The sequence below is a fragment of the Opisthocomus hoazin genome, chromosome 14 (genome assembly GCF_030867145.1).
Source record: "Opisthocomus hoazin isolate bOpiHoa1 chromosome 14, bOpiHoa1.hap1, whole genome shotgun sequence".
In the NCBI taxonomy this organism is placed as follows: domain Eukaryota; kingdom Metazoa; phylum Chordata; class Aves; order Opisthocomiformes; family Opisthocomidae; genus Opisthocomus; species Opisthocomus hoazin.
In genome coordinates this window covers 15400960-15416562 of record NC_134427.1, presented here as the reverse complement: position 1 = coordinate 15416562, position 15603 = coordinate 15400960, and the positions used below count along the sequence as shown (strand labels likewise).

Below are 15603 nucleotides of genomic sequence, written 5' to 3'. Positions count from 1 at the left end.
CTAGTATTATTCATGTGTGTTTCATGAGAGTAAACTACAATTCCTGCTTAATACATTGCTGTGGAACATCATACTTCACTTACACCGAATTTGTCACCTTCTGAAACCACCTTCAGCAACATTCCTACCTGAAACAACATGCAGACAGATCGCGAAGTCTTACCCTTTCAACACTTTTGATATACATTCTGAAGTCCGTCACTGTTAGCGTACCACTGACTGCTCCCATAAATGGACAGATATACATAACATCTTTAGCTGGAAAACAGACCAATTAAAGCTTTGTTTTACTATTGTAGACATTTCTTCCATAAAAATCTATTTCCATTTAAAAACAGCAAGATTTTTGCAATTCCGTAAGATTGTGATGCTTGACCTCTAGAGGAAAGCCCACCCTTCAGATGCTGGCGGGACTGAAAGAGCTGTCTTTATCTCAACAATGAAAACAACCCAATTCCTCAGTCCCACTGCTGCTCAGCAACTGCTGAGCAACGGGGCTGGGCTCAGCTAGCGAGGGCTGCAGTGAATGCAGGCAGGTAACAAAGTGCAGCACCCTGCTGGTATTCTTGGCTGCAGGTGGCTCTGGTCCCTGCCCTGAGGTGTAAAGCACCCACACTCACCTCAGAGAGAGCGCCCAAACGGGCAATTACTGATGTGTACGCAACTGACCTCCAAATAATTCAGTTATATGCCCATATCGTAATTTTCACTTTTATTTGAAAGAGCTACTATTCCTTTCCAGCCAAGTTCTGTACTGCTAACACAGAGCTTGTCATCACAGGCCAAAGTGAAATAAATCTCATTAAGAACTGGAAACTAAGCTTTCCATAACTTCATCTTCTTTGCTATCACAGTTTTGAAGCTTTTGATTCTACGACGTATCCTTGGCATCCGCAAGCAGAAATGCAACCCATACACCTATATCGAACAAACTAACCCTTGAAAAAAAATCATTTATCTATATGGAGCAAGCCATCCTCTGGAACCAATTTCTCCTTCTTACATTTGGATTTAAAATACAAAGAAAAGAAATCCATATCAAATCAGCTAATTTAAAGTGGCATTAAATTAAAATAACAAAAGTCAAAAGGAAATAATATTCTGTTTTTAAATAAATAAATAATATTCTGTTTTTAAATAAATAAACATAATAAAATAGTATTCAGCGTGGTACTCAATAGTATGCTTACCAATAACTTTGATTGATTCTCCAGGAAAAAGTGGAGCCTCTTCCATCTGCACCAGTTTGTTTCCATCCCGCAGTGCCTGGCAGAAATCCAAAACCATGAGTAAATCTCACTTTCCATCTGTACCACATCGATACACTTTGATGCAAACTGCTTTTACTACCAGATTACTGAAACACAAGTAGTGTATCTTTTTTTACAAGGCACAACTGTATTAAACAGTACCATAGTAAAAAAACCACCAAACACACAACTCAGTATTATAAATCTTACACAAACATACATGTTAGTAACATATTAGTAATAAAGCATTTCTGCAACAATTAGTTTTACATGCTAGCTACATACAGCATACAAAAATATGAACAATAACATCAGCCCGCACTGCAATTAATGATTTGTTAGTATTTTGCTAAATGCAGGTATTATTTGAGGTATTTTGTCTACTTGAGAACATTTTAAAGATCAAATTTTTTTCTGTTCTTAATGCTGTTTATTTAATACTTGAGTATTTTCATCGGAGAGAATTATATGGCAGAGGCTTTATTTATTTAACATTTTAACTTTGTATTTTTGACAGCAAAAAGTCAGAAGCACCCCATAATGCTGTATTTCAATCAATACCCTACTGAGAGTGCCATAGGTTATGGAAGAGGTCCATTACAGGAATTTCGGATCCAGAAGTTCAGATTAAGAATAAAGTAGTAAAGAAATACAGAAGAACAATTAGCAATTTTAAGGTAAGGACTAGTTCCATAAATTTTCATCTAGGTAAATGGCTTCATTCCTGAGTGATACAAGGTTGATCTTTTGGGTCCATTGTTGGCGGCTAAGACTTACAACCTACTAAAAATTTTAATTAAGAATAAAAGGGTTTGCAGGACTTTTAAGGACCATGTGAGAAAGTGATCTCTATCAGGTCAACATCATGAGATAATAAGGTTTCAGTTTTTTACATCCTAAAGTGAGAATAAACATAACGGGCTACGTTACAGTAAACAACTCTTCCCCTGTATTACAGCTCTGTTCCACACACAAATAATTGCTAGGATCTGTCTACCTCCAAACAAACTACCCCAAGCCCTCACAAATAAGTAATTTCCAAAGATATTTAAATTGATCACTGGCTTTAGATTTTCTTGGAAACTAACTGAATTTTACATTCAGCGCCCAACCACAAAAGATGATGTGTAGAGAATTAGCCAATACTTACAAACTTCGAAGGACGGATGCGCTCTGCCAAACAAGGGCTCACGTGCAGTATTACATTTTAGAGTACATGGCATACACGAAAACCCTACCTAGCACACAACCAGCTGACACACTAAATGACTTCTATGGATTCTCTTGCACTAGAAATACAAGATTTGTACCTACTGTATGAGTACCAATATATAGTACCTTGCTACACAATTAATGAATGAAAGATGAGTAAACTTGCCACCTGCTCAGGTTCTGCTTCAGAATGATAGCCATTGTGTCCATCCTGAATCTCCTGCATTGCACGAGGCAGTAGTAGGGCAAGAGAGAGGTAACAGGAAAAAACATGCAGACAACAGGTGAAAGGACAGAATCTTTTCTTGTTTCCCTCTCCTTAAAAAGACAGCATATACTTTAACTCCAGGTTAGCTACTCAAAATCTTCCACTTCTGGCACAAACTACTTTCTATAAAAAGGAATCCAAGCCATTAGTGCTTTCCTTTTAATGTTCTTTGGCACAACGCAGAATGAAAAATTTACTCCCTTTCTCACAAAAGAGTCAGTGCTGGTAGATAAGAACATAAAAGTATGTACTGTCTTTTTAAGACAAACAACCTTCTAGTGAAGAAAATTCATTCAAAGTATGCCACATGCTTATCAACAGAAGAAACTGAGTACAGCTTGCAATGGCAGCATTACAGGAAAATTCATGCAATCTTTCAAGGAAAAAATAGGTCGACATCAAATAGAAGTATCTAGACAATCTAGAAAATGCTTTACTGTGTAAACCACATTTTAACTGGACTTTCAGTTTTATGGTTTCACATATTTTTCCAGCAACTTCTGTGCTGTTGCTGGAAACTTAGTCAGTACCTTTACAGAACATTAAAATTACTCCTCAGAGCCAAATTGGCAAACAGATCACATTTTTACGTAATTTATTTTTGCATCATATTGGCAGCAAATCCTGAATATTAACTAAATGTCTTTAATAAACATAAGGTCCCTACGCACTCCAGACAGAAGCACAAATGTCACAGGGTCACATGAAGTAATTGTTTTAATACATTCAATGTCACAGGGTCACATGAAGTTATTGTTTTAATACGTTCAGCCAGAATTGTTCTTCCGTCTTCTTCATTAACTGCAGAGAAGTTGTGTTCATGACAGTCTATTCTTCCCAGTTCACATGCAAAGAACTTCTCACTTGATAGACTGCTAAACCAGCCTCAGTCTAAATTTACAAACGTTTGCTAAAGTAAATTTTTCTTTTTATAGTGTTTCTACAGAACCCTCAAAAAAGAAAAACTTAGAAGGACTTCAGATATCTTCAGATAATTTGAACCCTATATGAATTTAAAAAGTTATAGTTAATTAAAAACCCCTTTCAAATTATAAAGGACTCCTAACTTTTATGTATTGGTGGAACTCTGTTAAATGGAAATTATTTAAATTTCAGACCACAAAAATGTTGTTTCTGAAATGAAGCAAAGTAGATATTGTGATCTCTGGAAGAAAACCAGAAGAACAATCAGCAAATACACCAAGATTTTAAATAAATGAAAGAGAGAGAAGCACAGCAGATCATTCAAAGATCAAAGCCTTTACAAAGAACTATGAAAAACTGAATGAAAACAACCAATTTTTGTTACTCAACCCAGACCAATTATTTCAAGAGCTATCAAAAAAAAAAAAAAAAAAAAAAAAAAAATCAACTTGTGGATTTGGATTTGTATGATTGGACTAAACACATCATTTTCACATATGTAAACAACAGATGAGAAAAAGAGATCATTCAGACTTCATCTCTTGGTCTGAGACTCAACAAGAGGTCTTTGTTTGAATAAAAGCATTAGACACATTTCATCAACAATGTCAGAACACTATCCACATCATTTCTCACTCCATAAATGTTACTGAGAGGGACAAGAAAACAAGGCATGCCCTTTTTATGTCTCCAATGAACAACCGGCAAGAACTAGTCTCAAAATTATCATTAAAGAGACGCAGGTCACTACACAGTGTCTAACTTCAGCCCTAACCTTCAATCCTACTACAGGGTGGTAACAATTAAGGTAAAACACGTACAAAGGCAAGCATGAATTGGTATCTTATTTAATTAGGATAGACAAGAAGTAATGCTTTTATCACCAACATCCTTTAGCACAGATAACACGTTAGAGCTGCTAATACAGTACTCTGTAGTCCGAAGCATGTAAGCCTCAGTTGCAAGCATCCATTTTGTCAAAATTAACTTAACAAAACTGAAGTTAGTACTGCACACACATAACATAATTTAAAAATACTGCTCTCTTACACATTGACTTTACTGCTTACAAAAATATTGTAATGTACATAAAGCACTTCTATGGCAAAGAAGCTGTTGCGCTGCATAGCAAAATGGTCTGACTGGTTCATAAAAACCATTAATGAAGTAAAGAAGAATGCTTGACACACCAAGATCTCACACAGCACAAAAGACAAACAAGTAGGAGGCTGTTTCACTGCTAGCCAAAGGTAATCTTACCCGTATAACAGGCCTCCTGTACACCTGTTAGTTAAAATACAAAATGTTATCCAACAAACCGCACAGATTTGATTTGTTAAAGAGATTATATCTTACTTCGTCAGATTTTTCAGAACTCTACTTCCAAACATTTTAATTATAGCCAGATTTTGAAAGAACAAAACAAAATTACGCAGATCTAGTAGCTCTCATTTGCAGAATCATTTTGGTCTAAAAACCAGCTAGCCACTTCATTTTAGCAATGTAACAAATGCCAAGCTCTTTCAAAGCATTCATTCCTCACCACCCCTTTATCCAGTCACAATGTGCTACTGTGAGAAGAGCAGAAAGAGCCTGATAATCCGTCTAGGTGGAAGAGACAGTAAGCCTGCAATAACAGCCATGAAGTATAACCGCCATATCTTTTAGATTCAAATGGCAAAACAAGGATAGTGACAACTCCTCTCAACTTACTTCTGAAGGTGTCTATATTCAGCTACTATCATCTACACAATGTTCATTTATACGAACCCCTCACTCAAGAATACTCTCCGGGCAGAGGGCATGTCAGAGCAGACATACGCAGCAGAGTTCAGTCTCAGAGAGGGATGGTGTTGCTGTAGGGTTCAGCAAGCAAGAGCTCGCTCAGTGCTCTCCAGCTGATGATTTCATGTGCAGCCCCTTTGCTTTCGCTTGATTCCTCCCTCCCTTCCCTAAAATACATGCTGGTAAGGCAAGTTACACAGAGTAACATGAGCAACACCATCAGATAAAAGAATCAATATATTTACCTGTTTTTGCAAACATATTGATTGAAACATTAAAAAAAAGAATGAAAGAAAGAATAAAGCAGTAGGTTCCTGGTAAATCCAGCAGAAAGCAACAGAACTGCCTGACCAGTTCCAGAAGCACATGCATCTGGCCCTACCTGAAGCTTCTGAGTTGTTGTAAGATAGTCTCTAAATGCAGCAATTCGACGTAACCAAAGGTAATGAAGACCCAGAAAACTGATCAGTGTGCATCAAAAGGGAAAGATGTCTCAAAGGCAGTTAACTGAGTTATAAATGGGCATTACCGTTGTAGATGTGAATTCCGTAGTGATAACTGGCTAGTGGTAGTGACAAACCCAACTGGCTAGTGGTAGTGACAAAGCAACCAGTCATACCACTGAACTTCTGCAGAAGCTACGTGCAAAGGAAACCCTCCCCTAAAGCAAGGACACCACAAGATACTGGTCCTGGACGTAACTAAAGATATTCTAGGATAAAAATTCCATGATGTTATGCACAAATATGGGATTTCACATCACCATGTGATCCCAAATACAATTTATACACAAAAATTCTGAATACCACCACGCTTAAATTTTTTTCTTTCATTTCTAAGAAACGGAGAATGAACTAGAACTTTACTTAGGTCTTAAAAGACTTACTCCTGTTAAATAACACCCAAGATGAGTTTGGTATAGAGAAGGAGGTTATTTAGAATTAGAAAGTGCTCTTTATTCCAGAGGAACGCGTGTTAACTCAGAGATAAACTGAACAACAAGCTTACACACTTGGATTTTACTAAAATGAAGTCCTTGATCTACAGGGCAAACACAACATCGACAGCTGTAATGCAAGGTCTCCCACAATGTTTTATCAAAGATGTCAGCCAGCCTTGACCTGAAGGAAGCATTTGCAATTCAGCTGCCATTGTATGGAAGAGCTACACTTTTTTACGTGTGTAAGCTGCTGACTGCGCCAAGAGTGTGAAAATGTGAGGTGAATTTTTAAGTAGACTACGGCCAAAAACATTTTGTGGATTCATCTTCAGGCCTGGGCTGAATCTGACTGGCTGTCACATAATCTAAAATACGATGCTTCCGGACAACAAACTTTTTAATCACAGACCATACTAGAAAATAATTTAAAATCTCGTTACGAACAAAACCAGACAAAATCTTCACTTGGCCGTTTTGCATGAAGACCATGAAACTATTTCAAATCCAGGCAGAAAAAGGATCTAGACAGTAGCAGCCTGGGTTTCTTAAAGGGACTTGAAACACAGGTGACTCGTGTCAGTTTGTAAGAGAAGGAAAACTGCATACGCGCCACTCTTGACAGTTTCGTTGGCCAGCTGCATACAGGGAACAGCAAATGAGCATGAAAGAACAGGGGTAAAAAAGCATAATGGAACCTATTGGGTAACCCACACGGTGCAATGATTACCTTAGTGGCAAAAATGTTGCTGGGAGGGAATGAAAAAGGAGATTTTGTTTGTTTGTTTCTCTGATGTTACTTTCTCTGCCTCTGGTGAAACCTCATGAAAAACGATAGTTAGATCTGTTCTTTGCACTGTAACAAAGACATATGTATTTAATTTTTGTGAAATCTGGAGAGCTCAGTTCTGTCCTCTGAAAGACACACACTAGAAACAATTTCAAACTGTAACTATTAATCCACTTTAAGAAAAAAATTTTCATGTAGTAATCAAAAGAAAAGACAACTCACTTTTGGCATTTAATTCAAAACATTGACTTTTAATTTTCCTTTCACCTTTCTCAATTTTTATTCTGTAGACTTCAATACCACTATTCTAAATATGGAGGAAAACACACAGCAGATTGAAAAGACTCTTATGCATAACAAGATGTTTCTAGTTCTGAAACATTTAGCGATCACTGAAGTACTTACCACCTGATAATCAAGGTAGCAAGGACCTTCCTCAGCATTTACTCTTTTATCTTAAACTCACCAACGCATTCCTCAAGTCACTTACCCTGTAGTCTCTGGACACACCTTCCGACGGGACAGGCCCTGAAATCTGACTAGAAATGGTTGCAGCAATCAGCTGTTTACACCATTCCACATGCGATCCAGTTGGGCTACAAAAACAGAATATTTCAAATTATTTAGCAGGAATTCAAAATGTATATTGAGAACAGCACAGCAACTGAGCACATCCAGAAAACTAGACCATAAATGATCACTAACATCATAAAAATCAGCTTGCTTTGCGGGCAGAATGCAACTATTTTGCTGATCAAATTAGAGAAAAGAATTTTACTAGATCTCCTCAGAGATGTAGAGCTGTTGGTAAGTTAAAAGTGAGGTTAGGGTCCTAGGAACTTATAAACATGTTGATTTCCTTATGCAGTGTAATTTTTTTCATCATTCACACTTTTTTTTTCTTACAGCCATCCATGGAACGAATTTGGTCAAGTAATAGGAAATTCCTTACATTTACCTTATTATTTCCTGATTATTCAGTAATTCGTCAAAATTAAGTTACTCTATGCTAGTATTTAAAATATAAACTATGCTAGTGTCGTGTTTTATATTAAGCGTGGAAAATACATGTCTTCTAAAGGATCACTACTAGTTAGCCATATTTTTTCCTATTCATAAAATAATCTCTGAACAATCTGCAGGACAGGCGTTCCCACGCCACAACAACGAACTCGGCAGCGTGGGGTGTTTATAAGAACCCGAAAGACAAAACACCCGAACAGCAGAATCACACTAAATCCCAGATGATACATTTAGAGAACAGTGGCCTGAACTAGTGCTGGTTATAAATAGCGTAGTACTGAGACTGAGAAGCAATTACATAGTTTGCTGCCAGCCACTTTGAAGTGCGCGAGGTCTGCTCCACAACACGCCAGTATCTGATCAGAAACTGGGAATGCCAGAGGGGACTGTTCCCTGAGCGCCACGGCCGCCTCAGCTGATGCCTCAGACAAGTGCCATTTCTTCAGACAGCTTAGTTGGGCTCTTCTACAGATTTAATGCTTATTCAGAAGTCAAACACAGAAAATTTTAAATCATTTTTAGAATTCATCCATAAACTAGCTCTGGATTCTGTGAGCATCCCCTGGCATGGAAGCGAGTAACTACATAAGTGCACCCAGCACCCAACGGCTGCACCACAACGTGGGCATTAAGAGGGTGGGATAATGGCCTAAGATGACCAATTACTACTTAACTAGAGGTCTTTTCTTACATTAACTCTGCTAGGACAGCTAGATATAAGGTGAAGGTGCATGCAACAACTTCATACCTAAAACAAAAGCTCTTTTCAGAGCTTTTCGTAGTTTTAGTAGCTTTCTCCCCAGCTGCAAAATTCTACACAGTACCAGCTCACAAAATGTTGGTTTGCAAGTAAAACACACCTGTTATATTCCTGCTTGAATAACGAAGATACTCTCTCAGGTTAGTGCTGGACTCAAGTCCAGATTAACTTGGAGAAACTTTTCACCCCAGTTTTGCAAAACAGTGCGTGAGCTGAGTCCACAGCAATGCTTTTCTGATCTTGTTTATTTCTCCTTCCCTCACACATCTTAATTCCAGGTGTATCTCTTTAGGGTTAGCCTAAGTTTGTTTCCAAATAAGCATTTAGTTGTTAATTAAGAAAAGGATTTATTTTTCTATGGCTTATCTTCACCACGAATCGCTACATCACCAAAGTTAATGGCAGCAGGAAAAATAATGCGAAGGCAGGTCCCTCTCCCAGCCCGGCGTCACGGGACGCAGCCGGGTACCACAGGGTGCCGAACACACCGACGTGACTTATCGTGGTGGGACGCGCGCCCGCGCGCCTTCTCATCCTGTCTCAGCTGAGGCCACGCGCATCAGCGCAGCCCGGTTACCATCCCACCGGCAAATAAACTGCGTGACAAACGGGCACTGGAAGTTTTCCGGGGCAGAACAGGATTGGGAGAAGAAAGAAAGATGAAAATTAAGGTAAGAAAGTAGATTAATAAGGAACACAGAGATGTAAGTTTTGGTGACAGGAAATGGACATTCGTTTTCCACCTTCACTGAAGTGATGTAAAACTCGAGGCTGCCCCTAACAGCAAAGAGCAGGAATACGGAGACCAGAACCTGGCACTGATTCTTCAGCGCCGGCTTTTTCCTTTATTCCTCATCTGTGGGAAATCTCAGCCGGGTTCTCCCCCCTGTTTCAGGGTGTTCGCAGCCTGCCCGCAGCTGGCAGCTCCCGAAGGCGGGAGTTGCTCTGCCAGCGGCCCCGAGTCCCGGGGCCAAGCCCTGCCTGCCCGCGGCGGCGGACCGGGCCCTGCCGCCGGGCCCAGCGGGCACGCTCCCCCCGGGCTCTGCTAGCCGGCGAGGGCTGCCCTAGCGGAACCCCCGGCCCAAACCCCGCGGGCAGGCTCAGCCTCGCGAAGGGGACGGCGCCAATCGCGAAGAACCCGCGGCCACCAGCGGGAACCTTTGACAACGGCCGGTTCCCCGCCGCGGGGAGCGGCCCTCGGCCCGCGCCGTGACGCGGCCGCAGCCCCCCGCTCCCAGCTGCGCGGCCCGGCCGGTGGCACCCAGCCCGCCCCAAGGCCCTCGGGGAGGGCAGGCCCGGAGCCCCCTCTCCCGCCGCCCGGAGCCCGCCCCTCGCCGCCGGCCCCGCTCACCTGTCCAGCGTCTCCGTGCTGGCCTGCCGCGACCCTGCCCCCGCCGCCGCGCCTCCCGCCCGCGCGGCTCTCCGGCTCACGCCGCCGCCCTCCACCGCCGGCCCGCCCGCCGCCGCCCGCTCCATGTTTCTGGCCGCCGGCGCGACAGGCTGCGCCGCCGGGATGGGGGAATTCCCGCCCCTCCGCGGGGCCCCGGCACGGCCCGGCCCGGCTCTGCCGCCTCGGCCCGGCCCGCTCGGGCCCCGGCGGCGGCCGAGAGCTGTCACCTGGCGGCGCGGCTTACCCAGAGGCCTCCGCGCCGCCGCGAGGGCGGGCAGCGGCCGGGCGCGCTGGGGGAAGGCGCGGCTCCTGCCGGCCCGGGGCCGAGGGGAGAGGAGCGGGGACGGCCCGGGGCCGCGGGAGCTGGCGGCACCCCCGCCCCGCTGCCGGGAGACGCAGGGGAACAGGCATTGAGACGGCTGTCAGAGGCAGAGGGTTTCAAAACGGCATCTTTATTTTTCCCCCCTCACGCACACACGGCAGAGGGATGCTGAGCCCCCCGGCCCGGCATCAGGCGAGGGCGGCCGAGGCCGTCACCCGAGGAGCAGGCGAGGAGAGGGCCGGTCAGCGATAAAACCCTGTTTCCTCAGGGACGACACAAAATGCTCACTGCGAGACAAAGAAAGTGAACTGAAGGCTGAGTTTACAAACAGGTCCAAGGGAGGCGGCAGGCCAGCCACCTCGGGGTGCACCCGTAACAGTGACGCGGGGTGGGTAAGGCATGCGCAGACACAGGAGGCATTCAGCAAATAAACTTTCTGCACAAGTAACTGAAGCCCAGCACAAACACTGGTTTATCCTCTGGGGTCCATGGGAGTAACACCGACAGGACAAATCTACAACTGCGTTCCAGGAGGGGTAGGTTGTACTGGGTGTCAGGCAGCCGTGGCCGTTGGTGTTCACACCCCGGACTTGCTTTTTGCCCCCTCCCAGCGAAGGCACTGGGTGCCTGAACTGCCTCCCCACGCCGGAGAGCTGGCCCGGGTGTGGCGTGACAGCGACAGCTCCGGCGAGGTGCGCGGGCGGGCGACGGGGGGTGCCGAGGCGTGCAGTGCAGGTGCACGCAGCGCGCTGCAGAGCGACCGCCCGGATCACGCACTGCAGGGGAAAGGAGGAAAGCTTCCTGCTAACATCCATCAGTTATTGCGCCTGCCTTCACAACAACTTTAAAGTAGCATTTTCCAGAAAGTATTGGATTAAAAGCACCCCTACGGTTGCCTAACATTGCCATGTAAAAACAGAATTAAAACAAGTATCTTATCTGCTGACTTGAAAAAAATCCAAGCCCACACAGAGCTATGTTAGAGAGCTTCAAAGACTGGAATTTGACCGAACCAGTAATATGAAGAATGGTATATACGTAACGAAGTAAGGGCAAAAAGATCCTTTCTGTTATATTACACTTTCGCAAATGCAACAGGTTATCATGTAGTGTTTACACAGCAAAAACTATTCGATTTGCTGAACTTCTCCACACTGCTCAGAGTTCACCAATGCGTTCAACTCAAATACAGAAACTTTAAATATTCTAACAAAAATAGCTTTTTTTTTTTATAAACCACAAGTAAGTAGAAGGCAAATACAGCAGAGTATGCATAGCTTTCAAAAGGTAAAGCATATCATCAGCAACTGAGTATCCTTCATTTGTCTGATGCAATGTGTCTTATTTACCTTAACAAGTCAAGATTTTGGGACAATGTTGTTAATTTTAGAAACACACACTGAAGAACATTGATGGGAGAATTAAATTTAGAGGACAAAAATAAGTCATATAAATCATGTGTATTTCGAACACACGTGCTGTACACTCTGAGCTTCCCTGAACAAAATAGTGCAATTCAGTGCATGTACTGAATTAAATCAAGAGGCGGTATACTTTTGCTCCTTTAAAAAAAATACTGTTCTAAAAATACTCAGATGTCCTCTAAATTTTTACTTACTTTATGGAACTATAGCTTTAAATTTAGGTTTCAGATGCAAAATATTTACACTTTATAAACTTGCAGAATTTCTAATAAACTATATTATATATACTTACACAAAACTTCATTTATATATAATCCTATTATATCTTGCAGATCAAAACTCACCACATATACAATAATTTACAATGACAGAAGCTTCAAGCATCCAAACATCTCCTTTAAAATAACAATATTAGATATACTCCCCTACAGCTTCTGAATCGCAGTATTTCCTGGCTTGCCTGAATATCGTTAAACTTCTGAGAATACGCAAAATTTTAATTAAATATCAAGTAGCAAGGTTTGTGCTGTCATAAGAAATGCTTGCAACTATTTAAAAATTAAAAAAGCCACAAAAGGAACAAATTAAAGGATTACAAGAAGCCTCTGAAACGAAGGCCCGAAACTAGAATTCAGTGAAAGGTTCAACATAAATGCACATACTATATGCAAATCTTGTACACTGAAGCCCCTTAAATACTGAAGCATAAATTCATTGAACAAAAGTTAAATTAAACAGTAAGCTATAAACATACAAGTTTTCAACAGTATTTGTGACTGAAAATTTTTGCCTACTTTGGTACGAAAGCTCCTTTAAACAGGCACATTTACTTTTAGAAGACAAACGCAAGCTTCAATACTATGGCTATTGCTGGGTATTTAAGCAATGCCTCTGTGGGTCTGTTTTTAACTATATAAACTTTCTTTAGAACCACTTTATTCTGTATTAATCCAAAGACCAAATACTGCCAACAGTGGCAATTTGTAATATATTTTAGTGCTGAACAGTTAGCCAAAACAGGACTTCTCAGAATCCAGTACAATTGTTATTTGTTTAAAAAGAAAAATCAAGGTACAATAAAAAATAGATTTTTCTTTTATTTTGGTATCTACTGAGCTATTTGAACTTTATTTAATTCGAAGAATATCAGTGAAATCCCTTTCATGTTTTTGTTGATTTTGAAAAGGAAAATTTGGAATTCTCAGATAACCAGAAAATTTCAACACTTATCTCCAAAGTTGTACAACAGAATTTATTTTTATCTCATGAACTCCACAAATGTATTCCTAAAAGGAATACACACATACCTAATTTTACACAATGTGAATAGTCCTATTGCCATTAATGTGTTTATTCATGACATGTAAGACTGAGCATGAATTTCCTTCCAGGAACATGACCTATAATGTAATAAATTAAAGCATTCTTATGAAAACAATAAATCGATTTAATTTCAGTTGTACCAGACTTTCCAAAATAACTCTTAAAGCCCTCCATAACTAGAAGTTGATTAATCAAGTTCCCAGTCCACAGGTTCTGAAAGGCACGTAATTGAAGAGTTGGTTTTGTTTCTTTCGAAGTCCTCCTCAAATGAAGACAGTCTAAAATAATTTGTGTTAGGACAGTCTAATGTAAGGCATTAAAATATTCCTCTTTATGCTATAGATCTATGTTAAGCACCACTTGCTATTACAGTATAGAAAGAAGCCAACATTTTTCTTCAAAAATGTGTTTGTACTTGGGACATCATTTGTGAGGGAGATGCTGATGAGGCCGATGAATTGGATATCTTAGAATTATTTGTGATCTGTAGTTCTTCAAGTCTCCTCATATAATCGTCACGTAACGCAAGGAGCTCCATGTAACGCTGCTCCACTGGATTTGGCTGCTAGAAAGAGATCTGCGTTAGTTTTACCGCTTTAGTCCAACTACTTCTACACAGTTAGGCTGCTGTAGTGTTTGTGTTTTCCTGGCATTACTCGGTACTTGTAGTTTCCAAAATATGTAACGCGTTGTAGCTATACAGAAATATTTATCTCTACAACAAGAGCCCTTTGCCTTCCAGTTGTTTTCACCCAAAGAAAGTATTTACAAAAACCAGTTCTTCCTACCTCAATAAAATCAGCCAGCACTTCCTGGAGCATACGGGTTTTATTTTCTTATTATCTAATATTGTGTGGAAGATAGGTGTGAATAACTTCTCCAAAGCCTTTTTTCTGCTTGACTTTTTAATAAAGTTTCAGATTCCAGAGGTCAGATGTCTCATCACCCTCCCTAAAAACAGTGTTTAGCCAGACTGACTATTTTAGCTACACTGATCAGATGAAGATGAAATCCATATCTTCAGATTAAATAACTTCCCCTACTGATGAAATGTACTTCAGTTTTTAACAGTTAATTTGCAACTTTGTTTAAATAAAGTGAAATGGAAAATTTTATTAATAAATTCTGTAAGTAAACTCCAATGTGCTTAAAATCAACTGCCCCAGCTTTCAAGTGATTACTCGCAGAAAGAGCATCTTAACTGTTTCCATTTTAAGCTTAGCTTCCTTTTTCAGATAGAGTAACGAAAAAAAATTGAAAAGAAGTATTACAAATGCCCAAGGCAGATAAAAAGCTACGTGCACCACTCACTACGCACCCCAGATGAGGAGGGCGACAAAATGCTGAAGCAGCTGTGGAAGTTGGATCAATGACTGACCGTAGTTACTAAGATGATTAGAGATGCAGCATTAACGATGTTGCTAGTGACAGACCGGACTTCATTAGACTGAAGTCTGATGCGGAACATGCTTCTAAGTAACGGCACTAAGAAAGGTCACTGAGAAATTGGTTCAGGCCACACATCCACTATTCAGTTGCTTAAGTCAAGACGAAGCACAGATTTTGTGTGCAGCAAAAAAAGTTGTTGAATTTTGTATGTAAAAATGGTGGAAATGAGGGACCAGTAGCAGCAGCATAGAAGATTATCGCATAGGTTTGCATTTCTAATAAGAAACTCCTGCCAAAAACCCTTCCTGAATAATGGCAAAGCGTATTCTTAAGTAGATTTACAGCTAATTTGCATGCCCTATAATCCTTCACTTTCTAAAATAAATCTTTGGATTCACCTTTTGCAAAACGCCCTCATCTTTCACAGCAAGCAACACAAGCTTTAAAACTAAAATTTCCAATTAAAACTGGCAACATACTTGTAAGAAAATAAAGCAAACTGTCTGGCTTTCTTGCACCCTCTAAAGTGTTGTAAATAATACAAGACATCAGCTGCAGGAGGGAAGGTACATTGCTTGGAAACTCCCGATTCATTCCAGGAGATGGACTGTGAAGACTGCTTCTGTCAAAGAAATTGCTTCTCTATTTTCTCCTACTCAAAACTCCACAACTTGTTAAGAAGGACAAATAAGTCTCTGTACGCCATCTTTACATGCTGCATTGCTGAGATTTCTAGCAAGATTGTAGCAAACATTGAGTGTCCATGTATTAAACATCAAAAACACAGAACTGAACTATGTGCAATT

At 41.0% G+C, this 15603-nt stretch overlaps 2 protein-coding genes across 8 annotated transcripts in view; both read right to left on the bottom strand.

Moving 5' to 3' along the window:
- MTMR1 (myotubularin related protein 1) overlaps positions 1-10411 on the bottom strand; it is a 48201-nt gene extending 37790 nt beyond the window's left edge. For 2 of the 6 annotated variants that reach the window (XM_075435738.1, XM_075435734.1), the window contains exons 1-6: positions 10301-10411; positions 7657-7762; positions 4915-4938; positions 2629-2682; positions 1191-1266; positions 164-258 (exon numbers count right to left, since the gene is read on the bottom strand). In XM_075435738.1, coding sequence (XP_075291853.1) covers positions 164-258; positions 1191-1236 — 141 coding nt within the window. In that variant the 5' untranslated portion in view covers positions 1237-1266; positions 2629-2682; positions 4915-4938; positions 7657-7762; positions 10301-10411. The remainder of the gene's footprint in view (positions 1-163; positions 259-1190; positions 1267-2628; positions 2683-4914; positions 4939-7656; positions 7763-10300) is intronic. The other 4 variants (XM_075435735.1, XM_075435737.1, XM_075435736.1 and 1 more) reach the window with 4 other exon arrangements.
- A 359-nt stretch (positions 10412-10770) lies between these two features.
- The window catches only part of MTM1 (myotubularin 1), a 53857-nt gene continuing 49024 nt past the window's right edge, over positions 10771-15603 (bottom strand). The window contains exon 16 of one of the 2 annotated variants that reach the window (XM_075435859.1): positions 10771-13973. In XM_075435859.1, the coding sequence (XP_075291974.1) occupies positions 13806-13973 (168 nt within the window). In that variant the 3' untranslated portion in view covers positions 10771-13805. The remainder of the gene's footprint in view (positions 13974-15603) is intronic. The other variant, XM_075435860.1, reaches the window with a different exon arrangement.